The sequence below is a fragment of the Nematostella vectensis genome, chromosome 9, assembly GCF_932526225.1.
Source record: "Nematostella vectensis chromosome 9, jaNemVect1.1, whole genome shotgun sequence".
Classification (NCBI taxonomy): Eukaryota; Metazoa; Cnidaria; class Anthozoa; order Actiniaria; family Edwardsiidae; genus Nematostella; species Nematostella vectensis.
In genome coordinates, this window is record NC_064042.1 from 6,389,242 (window position 1) to 6,413,831 (window position 24,590).

General features: G+C 38.2%; 1 protein-coding gene and 1 long non-coding RNA gene across 2 annotated transcripts; both read left to right on the forward strand.

Moving 5' to 3' along the window:
* Positions 1-73: 73 nt before the first annotated feature.
* LOC125572442 (ATP-dependent RNA helicase DDX51-like) lies at positions 74-6,091 on the forward strand. Its single transcript, XM_048732952.1, has 6 exons — positions 74-1,208; positions 1,503-1,718; positions 2,065-2,282; positions 2,672-2,822; positions 4,438-4,688; positions 5,706-6,091. Exons 1-4 carry the CDS (start codon positions 217-219, stop codon positions 2,773-2,775), a joined length of 1,530 nt encoding a protein of 509 aa, XP_048588909.1. The 5' UTR covers positions 74-216; the 3' UTR covers positions 2,776-2,822; positions 4,438-4,688; positions 5,706-6,091.
* A 2,305-nt stretch (positions 6,092-8,396) lies between these two features.
* LOC116601359 lies at positions 8,397-9,091 on the forward strand. Its single transcript, XR_007313821.1, has 2 exons — positions 8,397-8,709; positions 8,964-9,091. It is a non-coding gene; the product is annotated as an uncharacterized LOC116601359 (long non-coding RNA).
* Positions 9,092-24,590: the final 15,499 nt, after the last annotated feature.

A 24,590-nucleotide genomic window follows, 5' to 3' on the forward strand; every position in this document is an offset into this window, starting at 1 on the left:
CGACAGCTGGATGACAGTGCTAGGTGCCAACTGGTGTGCGGAAGTTCGCGGAAAACTTCACAACCACAGGGAGCCAAGTGTCACGTGATAATGTTTACCCAGGCCCTCGCGCGGTCTAAAAATCAAAATGGCGGACGAACTTGCACCACGAGGCCTCTCGTAAAAATGCACCGATGATTAGATTTTCAAAAGCAATATTCAGGTTTTGAACTAAAAATGGACCTGTTTCGTATAGAAAGATACTTAGGTGACGAAGAGTCGCCGGCTAAGTCGAGAAGCTTCTCAATCAAGGAACATATCGCCCAACAAAGGCGATCTTTAAGAAAATTGTCGCCCAAAATCAACAACAACTCACAGCAAAATATTCAACAAGTTTCGAATCTTGGTGACGACGAAAAAGCCAAAGACACTATTGAAAATGAGGATTCTAAAAAGAAGAGGCATAAAGATAAAGATCATGACGAGGAACTTGAGGTAAAAATGAAGAAGAAGAAATCGAAGTCGACGAAAGTCGAGGTTGAACAGCTTGAGGAAGAGCTTTTAGATCTTGGTAAAATCGAGTCTATAAAAAAAATAAGCCAGAGAGGTAATGAAGAAGGTGAGAGTAAAGATGGGGACAATAGGGGGCTTGAGAAAGATCTCAAAATAGAGGACACAGACATAAATGGAGTGAGACAAGCGTCGGGTTTCACAGTGATTGGAAGAAACAAGAGAAAAAAGAAAATACACAATGTCCAACGAACTCTACCAGGCTGGCTATCCAACCCTGAGGTGATAAGCCCAGATTTTGATAAAGGAAAAATTCCGGTGTCTAGCTTACAATGTCTCTCCACATCCCTTCAAAAGAAACTTAAAGAACAAGATATCAACAGTTTCTTCCCAGTTCAAAGTTCAGTCATACCTGCAATCCTGTCAAACCTTGCTTCAGGGACTCTTGCTGGGCTAGGAGGATACCGTCCTTATGATATCTGTGTGTCTGCTCCTACAGGAAGTGGTAAAACCTTGGCGTATGTGCTACCTCTAGTGCAGGCAATTTCACAATGCACTGTTTGCCATCTACAGGCCTTAGTGCTTTTACCTACAAAAGACCTTGCGAATCAAGTTAAAAGAGTTTTTGATACTTTCATACAAGGCACAAGCGTCAGAGTGGGGCTAGCACCCTCAAATAAAACACTTCAGAAGGAGCAAGATAGTTTAGTTGGACAAAGGTAAGAACATACAAATGTAGGGTTTCTAGATGGAATTCAATTTGTGCTCAATCGCATGTTTCTTCTAATAATGGTCTTGTTGATTATATAAAAATATATGTAGTATTTATTTATAGCATTTATACAACCATCATGTTCTAAGCACTTTTTATAAATGATACTTGATGATACTAATTAAGAATGACCATTTTGGAACTGAGAAAAACAAGCGGTAAATATTTTCTTGCCTAGGATCAGTAATGAAACTGTACAGTAACCTTTATAAGTTTTTATATAAATCTCTGATCATTTTAGTTGTGGAAGCACAAGCCATGTGAATATCTTAGTAACCACCCCTGGTCGTCTGGTGGAACATATCTCCTCTACTCCTGGATTTACTCTTCAACATCTGAGATTCCTAGTTATTGATGAGGCTGATCGCCTGCTTGACCAGTCCTACAACAACTGGCTGTCTAAAGTGATACATGCTGCCCAAGAGTCTGTGAATACACTCCCTTTAAATGATAGCAGGTTCGTGTCAATCCTCCCAATTTCTTCCAAACTATCCTGACTATTTGGTTGAAAAAATCAGATCCTAGGAAGCAATTCTAAAGAGGGGAGCACATTCTCCAGAACCAGATCATCAAATGGAAAATAAAAATACTAGGATCAAAGGTGAAACAAAGAGTTTAATAATTAAAATTTAAAATGGAAACATAATGAAAAAATGTGGGCTAGTGGATTAGTAAAATAACAATAAAAAGTAATCCAGCCTTGCTCGAAAATACAAAATGCAGCTTGAATCCTGATTGTGTATTTTTCTATATTTGTAATAATTATGAAAGTTAAATACTGCATTCTGTTCTAATTCTTGTAGTTCATTTATGTTTCAACTTGGGACAAAGAGAAAGCACCACAGGCACATCACAGCAGCCAGCTACTCCAAGATTCAGGTTCCTCTACAGAAGCTCTTATTTTCTGCTACAATGACCCACAGTCCTGAAAAACTAGCTGCCTTACAGCTGTACAACCCGATGCTGTTTGCTGTTTCTAATACTCCTGAGATGTCAGCAGAGAATGATGAAGATGCTGCAGGTATAAAAGAGTTTGTTGCAACATACCTAGTATGGGGGGGGGGGGGGGGCTAAAAAGATGAGTGATGTAGGGGCAGTAGAAACTGAAAGTATTTTGATGTTCTGTACTCACTTAGTTATTCCATGCACCTCTGTTGAATATACACAGCAGTTTTGCATATTTTAAGATCAAATTTAAATAAATCTGTGCAGAGTACCTTGCTCTTTAAAGAGACTGTGGTGACAGTGAGCATGACATTGCCAGCACACACACAGGAAGAGATTTTCCAGTACCGTTTTTACCAGAAATTGTGGAATTGTTAATGCATGGAGCCTTGAGTGTTTTCAAGGGTTGTTGTTAGTTGTTCACAATCAAATTAACTGACAAGGATAAACCTTTTCCATACGTAGGAACAAGCCGCTATAGTCTGCCGGTTGGACTGACAGATCACATGGCAGTCTGTAAAAATGGGGAGAAGCCTTTGATGGTGTTATTCCTACTTCTCAAGTGTTGATTCAAAGGTGTTCTTTGCTTTACCTCTTCACTTGAGGCAACTCACCGGTGAGTACAAGATAGAGGCTTAGCAAGGAATTCCCTTTCCCTCACAGGATTAGCAAGGCATCTGCCACACAGGATTAGAAAGGTGTTCCCCACACAGGATTAGCCAGGCATTCCCACACAGGATTAGCAAGGCATCCCCACACAGGCTTATCAAGGTGTTCCCCACACAGGATTAGCCAGGCATTCCCACACAGGATTGGCAAGGCATCCCCACACAGGATTAGCAAGGCATCCCCCACACATGTTTAGCAAGGTGTTCCCCACACAAGATTAGCAAGGCATCCCACACAAGATTAGCAAGGCATCCCACACAGGATTAGCAAGGTATCCCACACAAGATTAGCAAGGCATCCCACACAGGATTAGCAAGGTATCCCACACAAGATTAAAAAGGCATCCCCACACACGCTTAGCAAGGTGTTCCTCACACAGGCTTAGCAAGGTGTTCCCCACACAAGATTAGCAAAGCATCCCCCATACAAGATTAGCAAGGCATTCCCCTCACAGGATAAACAAGGCCTTACCTACGCTGGCTTAGCAAGGAATTGTTAGCGAGGCAGTCCCCAAATAGACTATGCAAGACAGTCCACACATAGGCTAAGTAAGTCAACCCCTCACATAGGCTTAACTTGGTGTTCCCATCACAGGCTTCACAGGCATTGCTAACATTCCTCACAGGTTGGCAGGGCATTACCCACATACAGTAGTTTCATAACCAGCACACAAAGTTTACAGATTATTAGGCAACAGAGCTGTTAGGTAACCACCCACTAGACAACCATCCTACTGTAAATTGTTAGGCAACCATCCACAAGGCAACCATTCTAAGTCTTTAGTCAACTGTCCACTTGGCAACTAACTTGTTAGTCTACTATGCACTAGACAACACCCCTAAATGGTTAGTTAACTATCCACTGGACAACCCTTCTAAGTCATTAGTCAACTGTCCACTTGGCAACTAACTTGTTAGTCTACTATGCACTAGACAACACCCCTAAATGGTTAGTTAACTATCCACTGGACAACCCTCTAAGTCATTAGTCAACTGTCCACTTGACAACTAAGTTGTTGGTTGACTATCCACTAGACAGCCCTTCTAAGTCTAAAGTTAACTGTCCACTAGACAACCAACCCAAGTCATTAGGTACCGGTTACCAGGCAACCATAACCAAGTTGTTATGTTACCACTTGCATAGATAATTCCACAAAAACACAGATTTCTATGTAAAATAGACCAATTTGTTTGTCTGATGTGCTTTCTCTTTAACTGACTTAAACATTATCAGAAAACTATATTATGGTGATGACGGTCATTGGGTGATCATTTGGGTTGGGGTTATGCACCAAATGGATATTACTGTACAGGGTTTGTGGTGGGGATAAAAGTGCAGTGCTGTACAGGTGTTAGGAGACATGCCATGTGGTAGAACCCTTCATGGTCTCCTCTACTCGTTTTCTTGGGTTTAATTGTTCTCCTTTTGTAATTGTCATGTGTTTCATTGTACATTTACCTTGCTTATGAGTGTGCCTGACACCTTTATATTCTCATTGCCACCTCAACATCGAGCTAAATCAAGGAAGCAAAATGCATATTTTTTTCTGTTGCAAATCTCAGATTGTACTTGTTGATCAAACTGTATGGAGGAGTGGCTGTTGCTGAGTACTCCTCAAGCCTGACACCCCAGCAGAGGCGTGGCATCCTGAGAGATTTCAAACAAGGTGCCATTCAGATCATCATATGTTCAGATGCCATGGCGCGAGGCATGGATATCGACAATGTGTCCTATGTCATCTCTTATGATGCCCCCAATCATGCCAAGGGGTACATCCACAGGGTAGGAAGAACAGCAAGGGCTGGGAACCAAGGTATTCTTTATAATGATGATAGTTATGATTGTAATTATGATAACCATGATAGTTACGGTGCTAATTTTGTTAAAGATGAGAGTTATGATGGTAATTATTATGATGAAGATAATGATGGTAATGGTGGCTCTGTTGGTAGGGGTTTTATGGTGATAGGTTTGAAGGTACAGTGGAAAGCTGGTGATTGTGGTGTAGGTGTTGTTGGATGATGGTTGTGATGTTGTGGTTGGGTGATGGTAATGTAGGCGTGGCTGGTCATGGTGTTGTTGGGTGATGGTTGTGTTGGTGTTGTTGGGTGATGGTAGTGTAGGTGTTGTTGGGTGATGGTATTGCTGGTGTTATTGGGTGATGGTAGTGTAGATGTTGTTGGGTGATGGTAGTGCTGATGTTGTTGGGTGATGGATTTGTTGGTGTTGTTGGGTGATGGTAGTGTAGATGTTGTTGGGTGATGGTAGTGCTGGTGTTGTTGGGTGATGGTAGTTCTGGCGTTGTTGGGGGATGGTAGTGTAGATGTTGTTGGGTGATGGTAGTGCTGGTGTTGTTGGGTGATGGTAGTGTAGATGTTGTTGGGTGATTGTTGTGCTGGTGTTGTTTGGTGATGGATTTGTTGGTGTTGTTGGGTGATGCATTTGTTGGTGTTGTTGGGTGATGGAAGTGTTCGTATTGTTGGGTGATGGTAGTGTTGGTGTTATTGGGTGATGGTAGTGTAGATGCTGTTGGGTGATGGTAGTGCTGGTGTTGTTGGGTGATGGATTTGTTGGTGTGTGTGTGGTGGTAGTGTAGTTTTTTTGTGGGTTGATGATTTATTTTATAGTTGAGTTGGGTAAGGCTAGTATAGGTATGGCTGGGTGATGGTAGTGTAGGTGTTGTTGTTCGTTGATGGTAGTGTTGGTGTTGTTAGATGATGGTAGTGTAGTTGTGGTTAAGTGGTGGTAGTGTAGGTATTGTTGGGTGATGGTTGTGTTACGACCGTGGTGATTTCTAGATGCGTGTTATGAGATGCTGCATTATTTCCAGGTACGGCTGTCACATTGCTGCATAGTGATGAGGTGTTTCACTTCAAAATCCTGATTCAGAAGACAGGCCGTCACAAGATACCTAAATACCGTGTGAAGGAGTCGGAGCTTGAAACTCTGATTGAAAAGTATAAAGAGACCCTTACTAAGCTTGAGCAGACCATCCTAGAGGAGAGAAACTATGGTCACAGAACAAGGGCTAGATAGAGAGAGTTGTCAAAAATAGAGACAGACAGAAGTCAATCACAATTCATGTCGAACAACCAATAGAAAATCAAAATTGATCAATTTTGACGGGGGGAGGGGAAAGGTACAGGACTCTCCCTACCCACTTCCACCTAGAAAAATGATGTTAATTAAAAGGATTAATAAAAACTTTGAATAAAAGACTTGGGGAGAATTAAGAAATATTCCAGCCCAGTTACCTCTCTCAGATTTATGATATGACGCTACTTTTCATAACATTTTAACAGTTTTAATTTTTTAGCATTTTAAAGTTCTTCTGGGAAGCATTTCCGAACATTTCGTCTCTGAAATTTGTCTGATTTTGCTAGGTAAAAAGGTATTTACAGGGGGAGGCAGAGTGGTAACAAAAGTGTGCGTGTGTTTGTGTGTGTGTGCGTGCGTGTGTGTGAAATACACATTCGCTAGCGCACCCTGCCCGCATTTGAGCATTTCCAGTTTTGATTGATCTAACGTTTGCCTTGTACATAAAATCGCAGAGCAATGAAATCTTTACAATAGGGAACTTGCGCTAAGAGATCACGTGACTGTTTGGGTGGCAAACTAGCGCGCGCTCAGGTTTTTAGCAGCAAAATAACAGCAACAAAAAGCAACTTATTCAGCGCTTACGAAAAAAGCCAGAATTCTTTTATTCAGAGAAGGTTTAGCTCCATTTAAATATTTTATTTTTTCGTCCTCTGGTGTGACGGGCGCAGTCATTTCTGATTTTTTGTTTGATCTTTTATTTATTTTGAATTTTGCCACCCAAGGAAGGTCACGTGATCTCTTGGGGCAAGTCCCATATTACTTTAACAGAAAACAATCTTCATCAAACAATTAGAAACACATTCTAATGACTTTAAAATACCTTATCTTCAAAGGGGCCGTATTACGAGGTTCTTAAAATTATTTCCTTAGCGCGGAAATGTAAAGATTAAGCGTTTTTAACTATCAGGTTCCAAACGCTCCAAGTAACGATGTGATGTCTGTCACACCTTTCGGTGGAATATACTTACCCAGTAGATGCGCTCCACATAAGGGAGTGGTGGGAGGGGCAAAATATCCCCGGATCCCGTGCTGAGTCATGAATTTGCAGGGATTCAAGAGAGGGTGCAAACGTGCCACGGCTTGAATGGAAATGGGCCCAGGCGCCAGCGGTCATCCTCGATTTCAACTTATGCTTAACTATGCTAATGTAGCATACATTTAAACTCTTCGTCTGATAAGTTTGGGGTCAGGTATCGGATAGCTTGGTGACCTCCTAACCAAGCGCACCCGAGGAGCCGGGCAAACCAAAGGTCGGGTCACCACGGGGAGCCCAGCAAAATAAAAAGCCAGCAGGTATGCATATCAACCAGGCACGCAAACCTGCCCTGCGGCCAACAGGCAGGCCCTACCCATCCGGTTTACCATCACCATACATTCCTTACGCCCGCTTGAGAAAAAGGGTTTTTTTATGGTGTTACGGAGCACCAGCACCAAAAACACAATGGAACAAAAGCCAAAAACAAAGACAAGACAATGAAATATAGTACACAGGTCTTGAGCACCAAACAGAGCTCTCCGTAACACCAAGGAATACCAGAAAAACTTATTCGCCTCGCCAACTTAGTAGAACAAGGTGTAAGCACTATGTATAGCCATTGGCCTAACAGCACGCTTCTACCAGCGCCTGAGTAACCAGCTGTCCTACGGACTAAATCTTTTCAAACCTGGGAATGTGCCGCTCTGTATCCGGGCACTACATATACCCGAACACGCCAAGTTAGGAGTAGCAGACAAGACCCCTTGCACACCAGCCGGCGATGCCAGATCTGGTGAAATTTTCCGAAATAATAATAGCTTAAAGTGCAGGCACATGCCTCAAAGGGTAGCTCATATGTGTATTTTCAATGTATTGTAACCCTATATCATTACAGAAAGAGTTCGATATCAGTGTAGCCGCCTATTACACTGCCTCACACCCATATGCACGAACCCTTGCGTCATACGGGCACGTCGCGAGAGGGCTTCAACGTCCCCGCCGTGCCCCTTACCTCATAGGAGAAGAGCCCCTTTGAGGATTGGATTCCCCTGGGGTGATTCAGCTGGTAATCAACCGTCATTCTCCACGTGACGCAAGTCTCGAGGACCAATGGTTCACTCCGACTTCACTCTCAATTCATCTCTCTGTCCCTAATAGCAGTGCCTATTAGCAAGCCCATTTACGCCCCTGTTGCTTCCTCAAGCTCTCCCTGGCGGTAGAGAAACCGCGATTGTGCTTGCCAGTGCGGCACCGAGTGCACAGCATGACCTTATATGACGAGACGCAAATGATCTAAACTGTAAGTTCCCGATTTCCAGGGGTAATTATATTGCGGTTTCCGGAGTAGCGCGTTTGTCTGTCAACTAGGGATTAACTTGTCAGCTTCTTTACCTGACGTTTTACAGTTTCAGCAACGAATCATACATTTACTCGACATATGAATCTTTATGAACGTGGGATGGTGAACTCGCTGTCCTCTCCCGTTTCTTCAAAGTTATTCGACTCTATGAAACGCTTTTACATCCTTTCATTATGAGATTTGTGTTGAGCGGCTCTTTTGCAAAGTTGCAAAGAGTTTTCCTGAACGATTCCAGGAAGAATTCGCTGGTAAAGCGAGAGAAACTGCTTGACTCAAAAGCCGGCCACGGCAGTCAGAGCAAAGGCGATTGATGCCCCTCTACATCAGTCGAACGACTAATTGCAACTCATACCTAGGACGTCCACCCTTTACTCTATCACGCAGTACCTCAAATACAAGGTATGTTGATTTTAAGGATACCCATTTTCGCTTGACATGCTAAACTTTGCATGGCCCGTATGCTGTATGCATCAAAGCCCGCCAAAACTACTCTAGACCGAAATCTTTATAAAGCTTGTTATGGTAATATATAATCGTCTTGGGCAAGGCTGGTATAAAATCGTGTTTACAAACACAAAATACGTATATAACTTAAATACTGGTTTGTGTCATTGATAGTCTACTGTAGAACATGGTTTTTAATACCTTTCTAGGGCCAACTAAGAGCTACTCTTCCATATGAATACAACCAAGAACCGCAACATATTCTGCCACAGGATAGTGAAAGTTGACAAACTGAGTCGTTTGTATGATCATGAAAATATAATATTGTTTAAAAATATCTACTTTTCTGTGGAATTCTACTTACAGTATGACCTGCTTTTTTACTCTAACTTTCTAAATTTATTCTCTCTTATAATATCTCATTCACTTTAGTAGCAGTGCATCCGGACGTGCCGTCGGAGTGTGCACTGTTGCATTAATCTCTTCTTATAATAATAGCTTATTCACTTTATTTGCAGTGCATCCAGACGTGTCGTCGGAGTGTGCACTGTTGCATTAATCCTTCTTATAATAATATCTCATTCACTTTTATTGCAGTACATCCAGACGTGCCGTCGGAGTGTGCACTGTTGCATTAATCCTTCTTATAATAATAGCTTATTCACTTTTATTGCAGTACACCCAGATGTGTCGTCGGAGTGTGTACTGTTGCTTTAATCTCTTCTTATAATAATAGCTTATTCACTTTATTTGCAGTACATCCAGACGTGTCGTCGGAGTGTGCACTGTTGCATTAACCCTTCTTATAATGATATCTCATTCACTTAGGTAGCAGTGCATCCAGACGAGCCGTCGGAGTGTGCACTGTTGCATTAACCCTTTTTATAATATCTTATTCACTTTATTTGCATTGCATCCATACGTGCCGTCGGAGTGTGCACTGTTTCACTAACCCTTCTTATAATAATATATCATTCACTTTATTAGCAGTGCATCCAGACGTGCCGTCGGAGTGTGCACTGTTGCATTAACCCTTCTTATAATAATATATCATTCACTTTTATTGCAGTACATCCAGACGTGCCGTCGAAGTGTGCACTGTTGCATTAACCCTTCTTATAATAATATCTCATTTACTTTAGTAGCAGTGCGTCCAGACGTGCCGTCAGAGTGTGCACTGTTTTACTAACCCTTCTTATAATAATATATCATTCACTTTTATTGCAGTACATCCAGACGTGCCGTCGAAGTGTGCACTGTTGCATTAACCCTTCTTATAATAATATCTCATTCACTTAGGTAGCAGTGCATCCAGACGTGCCGTCGGAGTGTGCACTGTTGCATTAACCCTTTTTATAATAATATATCATTCACTTTTATTGCAGTACATCCAGACGTGCCGTCGAGGTGTGCACTGTTGCATTAATCTCTTCTTTTAATAATAGCTTATTCACTTTGTTTGCAGTGCATCCAGACGTGTCGTCGGAGTGTGCACTGTTGCATTAACCCTTCTTATAATGATATCTCATTCACTTAGGTAGCAGTGCATCCAGACGAGCCGTCGGAGTGTGCACTGTTGCATTAACCCTTTTTATAATATCTTATTCACTTTATTTGCATTGCATCCATACGTGCCGTCGGAGTGTGCACTGTTTCACTAACCCTTCTTATAATAATATATCATTCACTTTATTAGCAGTGCATCCAGACGTGCCGTCGGAGTGTGCACTGTTGCATTAACCCTTCTTATAATAATATATCATTCACTTTTATTGCAGTACATCCAGACGTGCCGTCGGAGTGTGCACTGTTGCATTAATCTCTTCTTTTAATAATAGCTTATTCACTTTGTTTGCAGTGCATCCAGACGTGTCGTCGGAGTGTGCACTGTTGCATTAACCCTTCTTATAATAATATCTCATTCACTTAGGTAGCAGTGCATCCAGACGTGCCGTCGGAGTGTGCACTGTTGCATTAATCTCTTCTTATAATAATAGCTTATTCACTTTTATTGCAGTACATCCAGACGTGTCGTCGAAGTGTGCACTGTTGCATTAACCCTTCTTATAATAATATCTCATTCACTTAGGTTAAGCAGTGCATCCAGTCGTGCCGTCGGAGTTTGCACTGTTGCATTAATCTCTTCTTATAATAATATCTCATTCACTTTAGTAGCAGAACATCCAGACGTGCCGTCGGAGTGTGCACTGTTGCATTAATCTCTTCTTATAATAATAGCTTATTCACTTTAGTAGCAGTACATCCAGACGAGCCGTCGGAGTGTGCTCTGTTGCATTAATCCGCGCGCGGTCAACTAAACATCCGTATTAGGTCCTCGGGCTCGGTCAGTAATTTCAAGACCTGGTAACAAATAAGTGATGTTTTATAAACGATTAAACTATAATGCTGCATTTATTTTTCGCTGGAGTTGTAACGTTTGCGGTAGGTGTGGTTGTTGCTTTTGCGAGAATATTATATGAAATCGAAAATTTTGTACGACTAGAGGTGTTGGCAAATCACCCCCCCCCCCCCCCCCCTCGCATCCACTCCTCTCATGATGCTATCAGCGTATAAAGATCTTATAAAATCTTTAACCTCCAAGCCTATTTCAATGTGAGATTTGTTTGTGTGTCGTGACGAATTTGTCGTGCTATAACGTGCTGGTAAGCGCTATTTAGTCCCCATCACGATAAATATTCTTTTGCTTTTGAATTTCTTTTGAATCAAGGCACTTGCTAGTTCCTTTGTAATGTTTTTATACTTCAAACGCTTCGTTTTGTCCCCTTTTTGCGAGTGTGCAAAGTATGACAATTTTACCCGGACTTTATTATACTGTTTTGCATGCTTGATATAAATAGGGCTTTTTTTTAACTCAATCTCTATGATCTATAGTCATCAACTCGCCACCAACAAACCATCCCGATAAAATAAAACAAATTTGGGTAAGACCAATTTATAAAAGTAATCCGGTAATTTTTAAACTTCTGCAAAACAATATAAGCGAGATTTGATTGCATTTATTCAACAAAAAGAAATCTTGAATCGAGAAGAGTTCGGCACAAATATGTTCGCGTTTATTACTTCAATTCATAACAAACACCGTCCGTAACGTACACAGAGTAGGTACCAGAAGTATATAGACTAAGGATCTCGTAGTTATTCCCAAGATATTTCTGCAAAGCGGCTGAGATAAGTGATTTTTTTTGACGGCATATATATTCGTTTGTTGTTTTATAACAAGTTAAGGAAGGGAAAACAGAAGTCGAAAGATTCCAGCGTTTCGCACTTTACTTGCCTGCTGGCAGTCCTTCATCAGGGCCGCTACTAAAAGCATTCTAATATGTTCTAAAAGTTTCAATTTGTGCCGATTCTTTTATTTTATTGTTTTATGGAATCAATGTGTCAACGTTGAAGACAGCGCGGATTACACTAAGGCAAACTGTAAAAGGATTACAACGCCTGGTCTTCTAAATCCCCGAAGGAATGCGTGTATACCATACACGCATTCCTTTCGGGTACTTACAGTTAAAGCCGCTTGCGTCTCGTCATCCCAGGGCAAGTTAAGCGCAAAACCAAAGTAATCATAGATGCTTGCTTATCCACCCACGATAGTAGGATTGGTGGGCCTCGCTAACCCGTTCGCGATTGATTGGGCGTCGTGTCTCGATTACCCGCCCGCGATATTTTGGACTGAAGGACTCGGTTTACCGCCCACGTTAGTATCTGCGCCTGACTTCCTTTGCCTGCCCGGGATTGAATGGGCGAGGGCCTCGATTACCCATTCGCGATAGATTGGGCGATGTTTTGATTGCCCGTCCGTGAGAAAAAAACGTGTAAAGGCCGCGCTGGCCCACCCTCTCATGCCTGGGCGCAGGGGCCGCACCGGCCCGTCCTCTTTTGTTTGGGCGTCCTCGTTAGCCCATACTCACTTGCATGGGCTAAGAGCCGCCCTGTCCACCCCTTTCTTGCAGAGTGGTGTGAGGATTTAGCTAGAGAATTCAGCGCAATACGATTTACTCAATGAAAGAACCCCAAAATTAGATAGGCTAGAGGTCTGTCGTGCTGAAACGTTGAATAAGCAAGCTAAAAAATGGAAGGAGAAAGCCCTGAAACAGAAAGACTAAAGCCAAGTAACAACCGTCTTGACTTTGTGAATTACCCAAAACAAACTGCATGATGGAGAGTTAAGAATACGATCTTACGAGCTCAGAAGAACGATGGGAACCCAAATAATGTATATCTCAGTTGTGTGACACCATATGAAGAGAAGTGCCATGTCCGGTAAGAAAATAATAAAAACGCCATCTTGATTTTGAAAGGCACCCCTTTGAAATGAAATTCCGAAAGTGAAAGTACAGCAATACTTTACTATAATTGAAAAATTGGTTGTTTTTGATTTCGTACACTTGTCCTAAAACTACACTAGCCTTGCAACATCTAAATTTAGAACAAAAGAAATAGCTGGACTTGAAAGAATTTATTCATGACAAACATCATGACAAAGCAGCACTGTGGATTCAAATATCCAGTAAGTTATATTACTTATTCACCATATGTGATTATATAACATTTAAACTAATGACATCACATACTCACCATATTTGTGAGTGTGGAAATAGTTTTGATTCAATATCAACCAAGATCAAAACTTTACAACAACATTTTATTGTCAACGCTGTGTCTACTTGCACGGCTTCCGGTAAAGGAGGGAAAAAAAACTAGCTGCACGGCTGTCTCCAGTTTTCTCGATTTTAAGCCTAAATAAAAAGTTTCTGGCTTTAAAACACTTCTACGATTATTTAGAACAGCCAAGCGACGATTTTTAGCTTGAAAAGCTATGCAACAACGGCCCGCAAATGCTCGGCAAAGTATGAACGAAGCGTGGAGTTGACATTTCATGCATCGTTTAGTACGTGTCGAGCACTCGAATGTCGCCTTTTGCGAATATTTTCAAGCTCGAAGCCATCGTTTGACGGTTCTAAATAACGGTGGGAAGTTTTTAAAGTCAAAACTTTTCATTTTGGCTTAATGGTAAAAAGAAAAAAGGGAAGTGCATCTACTTTTTTTCTCCTTGCACAGCTGTTATGTCGAACTCTACGCTTCGTTCATACCGTGCCGAGCATTTGCGGGTCACTCAATGCACAGCTTTTCAAGCTAAAAAACATCTCTTGGCTGTTCTTAGCAATCGTGGAAGTGTTTCAAAGCCAGAAACTTGTTATTTAGGCTAAAAATCGAGAAAATGGGAGACACCCGTGCAGCTAGTTTTTTTTTCCTCATTTACCGGGATCAAGTAGTGCTTCAGATTTCCCACAAGAGTTCAAGTAGACACAGCGCATTGTCAGTTCACAATTGAATAAAGTTAGTCTATGTTACTTAACTAAAAAAGTCCAAGTTAATAGCTATTAATTACAGCATCGCTATTTGCTCACTTACCTGGTACATAGAATCTGGAGAAACTTCCATTCATATTAGTTTAGACATATTTGTATATGAGCATATTTTCATGAAATTGACACATTAATCAAAAAATAGTTCAAGACATCTTCCCAAAATAGCAATCGCAGGGATTCTTCATAAGTTCAACTACTACTCCAGATATTGGTAAATCATGTATAGTAGGAGTTTATAGAATCTAAAACCAATAACCAACAACAAAGTTTAAAATAATAACAGCAGTATAAGTCTTTGTTTTGGTGTTGATCAAATACTGGATGCTGGACCATCACCAGACTGTAAGGAAACTGATCTTGGGTACAGTAGTGGTGCAAGCCAAAGCCACACTAAAAAGCTTGAATATCATTCTGTTCCCCCAGCAGAATTTTCAATATATTGCAATTGGCCATTATATTTGGCGATCTTTTGAGTGGGATCCCTGTACTATTTTATATGTATGCTACATAAGCGTAAGCGCAATTTAGCATAACTTTAAACTCATCGTCTGATAAGTTTGGGGTCAGGTATCGGATAGCTTGGTAACCGCCTAACCAAGCGCACCCGAGGAGCCAGGTCTCCGGGCCCCACAGCTCCCCCAGGGGATACCCGTCACACCTTTCAGTTGAATATACTTACCTAGTTAGTTGCATGCTACCCTAAAGGTGTGGTGGGAGGGGCCTAAAGGGACCCTTAACAGCAGCCACTTCTCCTGTATTATCGCTTCATTTAGATACGCTATCCACTATTGAGGCGCTCTCAACTGCAAGGCACAAGTTTAGTGGAACAAGGGCGCTAGGAGAGAGAAATTCCCCAGCGTTGAAGTCGAAATGAGTTGTGGGGCTACCAACGTTAGCTGGGTCCTTCTTCGGCTTCTTGCGATTGCCTTTTTCGGTGGAACTGGTGAGTTGGGCGCTGCATGTGTTTACGAAAAGTTTTTACTAAAAGTTCTGAAGTATCCAGAACTTTTTTCAGCTGAACATCTAGACTGGCAGTTGTTGTTTCTACGTTTTTGACTCGGACAATTTTTTGTCTTTGCTTATGTAAAACTATTCCATAGAATAAATTCAAAATAGAATTAAACAATATAAGCTTTAATTCATATTTCAGATTCATTAAGTTTTCCCAGCGAGCCTTCCAGCCCGACGTACTTGACCAAAGGCATGGTGGGAAATCTGACCTGGGAATACGCGGCAGGCGCTGGCGAGACCGTACACGACCGCATCCTTTTCCTGAAAAACAATGTAAAAATGGGATACGTGGATAAAGCTATATATATATATATAAATATATACGAATCATACCGTGGTAGCTATGACATCGCGATTAGCTTTAATCCCGTGACGCTGATATTTAAGAGCCCAATGGACTCTGCTACACACGACGGCGAGTATGCGGTAGATATCCAAATAGAGGAGACCGGTGAACAAGTCGTATCAAGAGCAGTCATCAATGTTATCAGTAAGTGTAATGAAATCATTATTATTTTTACGAAAAAATAATTGTCTAACATTACTTAGGCAAATGTTCTCTAAGAAGGTCTTTATGCTAAGGAAGAAAAATTCTAAAGAACTAAAATTATAGGACTGGAGACGCTTTGTGGAAATTTTGAGATTTCGAAATTTTAAAACGATAAAATTATTCCTTATTTAGCACTTATTTTCTATGATTTTTGAAAATTGATAATAAATGGCGGAGCCTTTTTTTCTACAAGCCAAAACTCGATCAAGCAAATCGGTTCTAGTTGCAAATCTCTTGTAAAATAAGTTCATTTATAGAGTTAAGCCGAAATGATTCTTCTCCCTTCGGCTTTTTAAAAACTCCTCAAACATTTCAACCTGCATAGTGCGACAGTGCTGAATAACGTATGCGCATGCGCGTGCTCTGGCGAAAACAAACACAATCGTAGTGTTGAAACATCCGAGGAAAGGTACGAAAGGCTGACTTCAGTCGCTGATTTGACTAACTGTACAGCATTAAAACAATACTGTACAAAAGATGACAGATTTGTGTGATAATGCGGAAGTAATAAAGAAAATTATAGCCTTAGGTTTGGTTTAGTTTTCTTAGCATTCGCCAAAATGTGACAGTTCGCCGGTAAAAAGCCTCCATTACCAAACAAAAAGGCTGGTTTAACCGCGCGGTACTGGGACTAGTCTTGCGTTTTTCAGCACTGCCGCCTAGTACTTTCTCGCAAACAATGTTTTGTATATGTTAATGACGTGTGCCGACTTTAATATATTTTGCGTATTTGAAAGGCGGAAGTTCTCGAAACTATCATTAAACATAATCAGAAAGAGATACGGTCAGCGGACTCCATAAAGCTACTAGGAGTTACAATAGACTCTCAACTCAATTTCTCGGAGCATATAAGCATAGCATGTAAAAATGCTGGCAGAAGAATCGGTGTGCTGATGAGACTCAGGAACTTGATACCTACAAACGCTAAACTAGTTCTCTATAAATCTGCTGTGTTGCCTTATTTGACATACTGCCACTTGACCTGGCATTTTTGTAAGGCAAGCGATAGTAGGAAGCTTGAGCGTTTACAGGAACGTGCCTTAAGAGCTGTTTTTAAAGACTGGAATTGCACTTACCACGAACTATTAATAAAGGCTAATTTATCTACTCTACGTAATCGTAGACTGCAAGACATTTGCATCTTAATGTACAAAGTTAAAAATGGCCTTTGTCCATCTGGGATTAGTGATTTGTTTTCTAAAAAAAACACGAACTATAATTTAAGATTGTCCGATTTCGTTATTCCAAGATTTAATACAGTCACTTACGGGAAACATTCCCTAAGATATATGGGGGCTAAACTATGGAATAGCCTACCTAGGGCAGAAAGATCAATTGACAGTTTAAAAAGTTTTAAAGTGACTATGAGAAAAAAGGATTTCGAATTTATAGAAAATTGTAAGGGCTGTGCCCTATGTTCCGCATGATAATTTTTAAATCTAGTCATTTTTTTCTTCATAATTCCATATAGATTACAATCAATTTACATGTATTTATATATATATATATATATATATATATTTATTTAGCTTTATCAGTAAGAATCTATAATTTTAAATTTTTAATAATCAGTATAATTTTTATAATTTTATCTTTTTTTTGTGTCCCCCAATTAGTAGGGGTTTTATCCCCGGCTAGAGGTTGTTTATGACACTTTAATAAAGTTTCTATCTAAAGTTTCTATCTATCTATACAAAGTTTTAATCAACTACGATTTGGACTCGCTGTGTTTTTATTCCAGTAAAACAGAGCGAGGGAAGAATAATATCCATTTAATTTTGAAGGCAATTTTCTTTCTTGGGAGAATTCAGTGCAAAACAAGTATTAAATTGTCTTTTCTCCAGTACTATAGAGTTAATTCTAGCTATCATTTGAAATGTTTTTAATGTGCCTACAATGTGCATGCTGTGAAGGAATGCTATTAATTTTGGTACAACAATAACAGAAATTACATCCATGAATTAGCGAGATGGTTAGACAAAATGAAATTTTTAAGACTTTAAGACAAATTTCTTTCAAAACTTATCCTGTATGCGTAGTTAGAAAATAAGAATATAGAAAATAGATTTTTTTCTGGCAATATAACTTTTTTATATTTTTATCCTCTCAGCTTTTCAAGAAATAAAGATATACAAACAAATTTTTAGGAATTCGCGTCGTGGAAAACCGTTTGGATACGAACAGAGGCTACAGTAGACGGAATGGAAAAAAAGAAAGCGCTCAGCCGTTCCCGTCCTTTTATCAGATTATTCCTTATTTGTTTCTTGTTTAGGTGTCAACGACAACAGAACGAGAAGAGAACGCAATTTTCTCTCAACAAACTCCCATTTTCAGACCACTATTATTATTAGTTAAAATGCATCGAAAACATGTTTTTATCTTTTGATAGAATATGTTATGGAATTTGAAATTTGCAATAATATATAGATTTAGGCACTGCCTAAAGGCGGACCCAGCATTTGATACCTTTTTGTGTTGACTGATAGGGGTAATTTAGGGGGATCTAGGTGTCTTTAAAATGCTTTTTTTTAATGAGATTAAAAAAGTCATTTTTTACTGCCATGTCTTTATGAATTGTAAAGGCTCGTACCTAGGAGGGATGCGAACACCCCCCCCCCCCCCCCCCACACACACACACACACAACAGCCAAAGGAACACTTTCGGTTCTCAATAGACGTGCTATTATTTGTAGACAAAACTCAGTCTGGTATGTAGCCAAATCCGACATTAAATCCCCCTTGAAATACTGCAAAGGCGCGGTCAGATTTTTATTAGAGAACTCTTCCCCCCTCCCCCCCGGAAATATAAGGTCCACTTTTGTCCACTTTTTTGGATTTCTCACCCCACCAAGAAAAATCCTCGGTATGGGTCTGTTGCATTGGCCCCTCCAAATGTATCAAGCAAGCACTCATTTCATAATATTAAATATGCAGTATGAAAGTTAACAAATACTAAACCTTGGTAAGAAAAAGGCTGTCAAACTTTAGGTGTCTTAGTTGAGTCTAATGGTCAACTCTTATTTTCCCTCTTATTCAACTCCACTATCTATATTTTGTTTATTATCAAAGTAGCATTCTAACAAACTTTGACCTTGTAAAGAATATATCAAGGATGTAACAGTATTCCAAAGAATTTGATGCCATACTGTAGTTTTCACGTACCGCAACTAATTATTCAGAAGAATGTGTTGAAATTAAACTCCACAAATATACCTCCTGACATGCATTACATATTGGTGCACCAACCCTTTGGCCTTTTTTTTTTTTAGAAACTTTGGATCCACCCATACAGGCTACTAAAAAATGAATGCAATGGAGGCAAATCCTAAATTACTGAAAGTTTTTAATTACAAACCAAACCATGTTCATTGATCTATGTTGGAGGCAGAGAGAAATAAATATACAAATAAACAAAAAGTCAATGAGGAGCGAAGAAAAGGGAGAAATGTGACTCTATTTGAAAAAAATGTTACTCTATTCTAAAACATTTATAACATTAATGCAATAATAAATTGACTAAGCACTTTCCTAGTATTTTTCCCTTTCCCTTTTACCTTTAGGATTGATATAAAACTATTTTCTTTACAAATTTATTAATGAAAAAGCACAAGTTTCTTGTTATCTAGTTTATATAATTTAAGTACTGTATTAAAGTTACATTCTGACCAGGTTTGCCCTTGCAAAGAAACAAATAATGAATAAAACAGCATTCCAAAGATATAATGATACAGTTATACATTTCAGGTGCCATATGGAAGTTTTGTCTATCACATACTGGTAATATCCATCACCAAGGATATTACAGTCATGCATTACATATTCGTTTAGTGCACCCACCCTTTAGCATGGTGGCCTGCTGTTTTATAGAAACCCTGGATCCACACATGCTAATGCTACTCCAAAATTAAATGCAATGGAGAAGAACAAATTTAATGGGGAAGCAAATTCTAAAAAAAAATTCCTTGATATGAATGAAAGTAGTGCTAAATGAAAATGTCTTATTTCAAACATAACCTATTTAAATTTATTTAGGGTGCAGAGGGGAAACAGCAAATAATATCAATTGCATACAAAAATAGTCAGCAGAGAGAAAAAAAGGAAGAAATGAGATTATATCTTTGATAAAAAAAATAACAATAATGCAACAACACTCTCCTAACATTTCCCCTTTCATCATTATCTTTAGGTTGATAGATAAATGTTTTCTTTACAGATTTATCATTGAGAGCAAGTATCTTGCTCTAAAAAACCTATTACACTTATACTGTTGTATAAAAGTAAGAAATCCTCTACCATAATATCTTAATATTTGCCTAATTTTATGCCTTCCAGCCTTTAGAATCAATCATGGCCCTTTCCCTATTACCTTTAGGATTTATATAAAACTGTTTTCTTTGCAAATTTATTAATGAAAAAGCACAAGTTTGTTGTTATCTTTATATAATTTAAGTACTTTGATCTAATAAAAACCTCTTCCCTTTATAGAACTTGTATCAGTGCTACATTCTGTCCAGCTTTGCCCTTGCAAAGAAACAAATAATGAATGAAACAGCATTCCAAAGATATAATGATACAGTTATACATTTCAGGTGCCATATGGAAGTTTTGTCTATCACATACTGGTAATACTCCATCACCAAGGACATTACAGTCATGCATTACATATTCGTTTGGTGCACCCACCCTTTAGCATGGTGGCCTGCTGTTTTATAGAAACCCTGGATCCACACATGCTAATGCTACTCCAAAATTAAATGCAATGGAGAAGAACAAATTTACTTGGGAAGCAAAATCTAAAAAAAAATCCTTGATATTAATGAAAGTAGTGCTAAATGAAAATGTCTTATTTCAAACATAACCTATTTAAATTTATTTAGGGTGCAGAGGGGAAACAGCAAATAATATCAATTGCATACAAAAATAGTCAGCAGAGAGAAAAAAAGAAAAAAAATGAGATTATATCTTTGATAAAAAAATTAACAATAATGCAACAACACTCTCCTAACATTTCCCCTTTCCCCATTATCTTTAGGTTGATAGATAAATGTTTTCTTTACAGATTTATCATTGAGAGCAAGTATCCTCTAAAAAACCTATTACACTTATACTTTGTATAAAAGTAAGAAATCCTCTACTATGATATCTTAATATTTGCCTAATTTTATGCCTTCAAGCCTTTAGAATCAATCATGGCCCTTTCCCTATTACCTTTAGGATTTATATAAAACTGTTTTCTTTGCAAATTTATTAATGAAAAAGCACAAGTTTGTTGTTATCTTTATATAATTTAAGTACTTTGATCTAATAAAAACCTCTTCCCTTTATAGAACTTGTATCAGTGCTACATTCTGTCCAGCTTTGCCCTTGCAAAGAAACAAATAATGAATGAAACAGCATTCCAAAGATATAATGATACAGTTATACATTTCAGGTGCCATATGGAAGTTTTGTCTATCCATACTGGTAATACTCCATCACCAAGGACATTACAGTCATGCATTACATATTCGTTTGGTGCACCCACCCTTTAGCATGGTGGCCTGCTGTTTTATAGAAACCCTGGATCCACACATGCTAATGCTACTCCAAAATTAAATGCAATGGAGAAGAACAAATTTACTTGGGAAGCAAAATCTAAAAAAAAAATCCTTGATATTAATGAAAGTAGTGCTTAATGAAAATGTCTTATTTCAAACATAACCCATTTAAATTTATTTAGGGTGCAGAGGGGAAACAGCAAATATTATCAATTGCGTACAAAAATAGTCAGCAGAGAGAAAAAAAGAAAAAAAATGAGATTATATCTTTGATAAAAAAATTAACAATAATGCAACAACACTCTCCTAACATTTCCCCTTTCATCATTATCTTTAGGTTGATAGATAAATGTTTTCTTTACAGATTTATCATTGAGAGCAAGTATCTTGCTCGAAAAAACCTATTACACTTATACTGTTGTATAAAAGTAAGAAATCCTCTACCATAATATCTTAATATTTGCCTAATTTTATGCCTTCCAGCCTTTAGAATCAATCATGGCCCTTTCCCTATTACCTTTAGGATTTATATAAAACTGTTTTCTTTGCAAATTTATTAATGAAAAAGCACAAGTTTGTTGTTATCTTTATATAATTTAAGTACTTTGATCTAATAAAAACCTCTTCCCTTTATAGAACTTGTATCAGTGCTACATTCTGTCCAGCTTTGCCCTTGCAAAGAAACAAATAATGAATGAAACAGCATTCCAAAGATATAATGATACAGTTATACATTTCAGGTGCCATATGGAAGTTTTGTCTATCACATACTGGTAATACTCCATCACCAAGGACATTACAGTCATGCATTACATATTCGTTTGGTGCACCCACCCTTTAGCATGGTGGCCTGCTGTTTTATAGAAACCCTGGATCCACACATGCTAATGCTACTCCAAAATTAAATGCAATGGAGAAGAACAAATTTACTTGGGAAGCAAAATCTAAAAAAAAATCCTTGATATTAATGAAAGTAGTGCTAAATGAAAATGTCTTATTTCAAACATAACCTATTTAAATTTATTTAGGGTGCAGAGGGGAAACAGCAAATAATATCAATTGCATACAAAAATAGTCAGCAGAGAGAAAAAAAGAAAAAAAATGAGATTATATCTTTGATAAAAAAATTAACAATAATGCAACAACACTCTCCTAACATTTCCCCTTTCCCCATTATCTTTAGGTTGATAGATAAATGTTTTCTTTACAGATTTATCATTGAGAGCAAGTATCCTCTAAAAAACCTATTACACTTATACTTTGTATAAAAGTAAGAAATCCTCTACTATGATATCTTAATATTTGCCTAATTTTATGCCTTCCAGCCTTTAGAATCAATCATGGCCCTTTCCCTATTACCTTTAGGATTTATATAAAACTGTTTTCTTTGCAAATTTATTAATGAAAAAGCACAAGTTTGTTGTTATCTTTATATAATTTAAGTACTTTGATCTAATAACCTCTTCCCTTTATAGAACTTGTATCAGTGCTACATTCTGTCCAGCTTTGCCCTTGCAAAGAAACAAATAATGAATGAAACAGCATTCCAAAGATATAATGATACAGTTATACATTTCAGGTGCCATATGGAAGTTTTGTCTATCACATACTGGTAATACTCCATCACCAAGGACATTACAGTCATGCATTACATATTCGTTTGGTGCACCCACCCTTTAGCATGGTGGCCTGCTGTTTTATAGAAACCCTGGATCCACACATGCTAATGCTACTCCAAAATTAAATGCAATGGAGAAGAACAAATTTACTTGGGAAGCAAAATCTAAAAAAAAATCCTTGATATTAATGAAAGTAGTGCTAAATGAAAATGTCTTATTTCAAACATAACCTATTTAAATTTATTTAGGGTGCAGAGGGGAAACAGCAAATAATATCAATTGCATACAAAAATAGTCAGCAGAGAGAAAAAAAGAAAAAAAATGAGATTATATCTTTGATAAAAAAATTAACAATAATGCAACAACACTCTCCTAACATTTCCCCTTTCCCCATTATCTTTAGGTTGATAGATAAATGTTTTCTTTACAGATTTATCATTGAGAGCAAGTATCCTCTAAAAAACCTATTACACTTATACTTTGTATAAAAGTAAGAAATCCTCTACTATGATATCTTAATATTTGCCTAATTTTATGCCTTCCAGCCTTTAGAATCAATCATGGCCCTTTCCCTATTACCTTTAGGATTTATATAAAACTGTTTTCTTTGCAAATTTATTAATGAAAAAGCACAAGTTTGTTGTTATCTTTATATAATTTAAGTACTTTGATCTAATAAAAACCTCTTCCCTTTATAGAACTTGTATCAGTGCTACATTCTGTCCAGCTTTGCCCTTGCAAAGAAACAAATAATGAATGAAACAGCATTCCAAAGATATAATGATACAGTTATACATTTCAGGTGCCATATGGAAGTTTTGTCTATCACATACTGGTAATACTCCATCACCAAGGACATTACAGTCATGCATTACATATTCGTTTGGTGCACCCACCCTTTAGCATGGTGGCCTGCTGTTTTATAGAAACCCTGGATCCACACATGCTAATGCTACTCCAAAATTAAATGCAATGGAGAAGAACAAATTTACTTGGGAAGCAAAATCTAAAAAAAAATCCTTGATATTAATGAAAGTAGTGCTAAATGAAAATGTCTTATTTCAAACATAACCTATTTAAATTTATTTAGGGTGCAGAGGGGAAACAGCAAATAATATCAATTGCATACAAAAATAGTCAGCAGAGAGAAAAAAAGAAAAAAAATGAGATTATATCTTTGATAAAAAAATTAACAATAATGCAACAACACTCTCCTAACATTTCCCCTTTCCCCATTATCTTTAGGTTGATAGATAAATGTTTTCTTTACAGATTTATCATTGAGAGCAAGTATCCTCTAAAAAACCTATTACACTTATACTTTGTATAAAAGTAAGAAATCCTCTACTATGATATCTTAATATTTGCCTAATTTTATGCCTTCCAGCCTTTAGAATCAATCATGGCCCTTTCCCTATTACCTTTAGGATTTATATAAAACTGTTTTCTTTGCAAATTTATTAATGAAAAAGCACAAGTTTGTTGTTATCTTTATATAATTTAAGTACTTTGATCTAATAAAAACCTCTTCCCTTTATAGAACTTGTATCAGTGCTACATTCTGTCCAGCTTTGCCCTTGCAAAGAAACAAATAATGAATGAAACAGCATTCCAAAGATATAATGATACAGTTATACATTTCAGGTGCCATATGGAAGTTTTGTCTATCACATACTGGTAATACTCCATCACCAAGGACATTACAGTCATGCATTACATATTCGTTTGG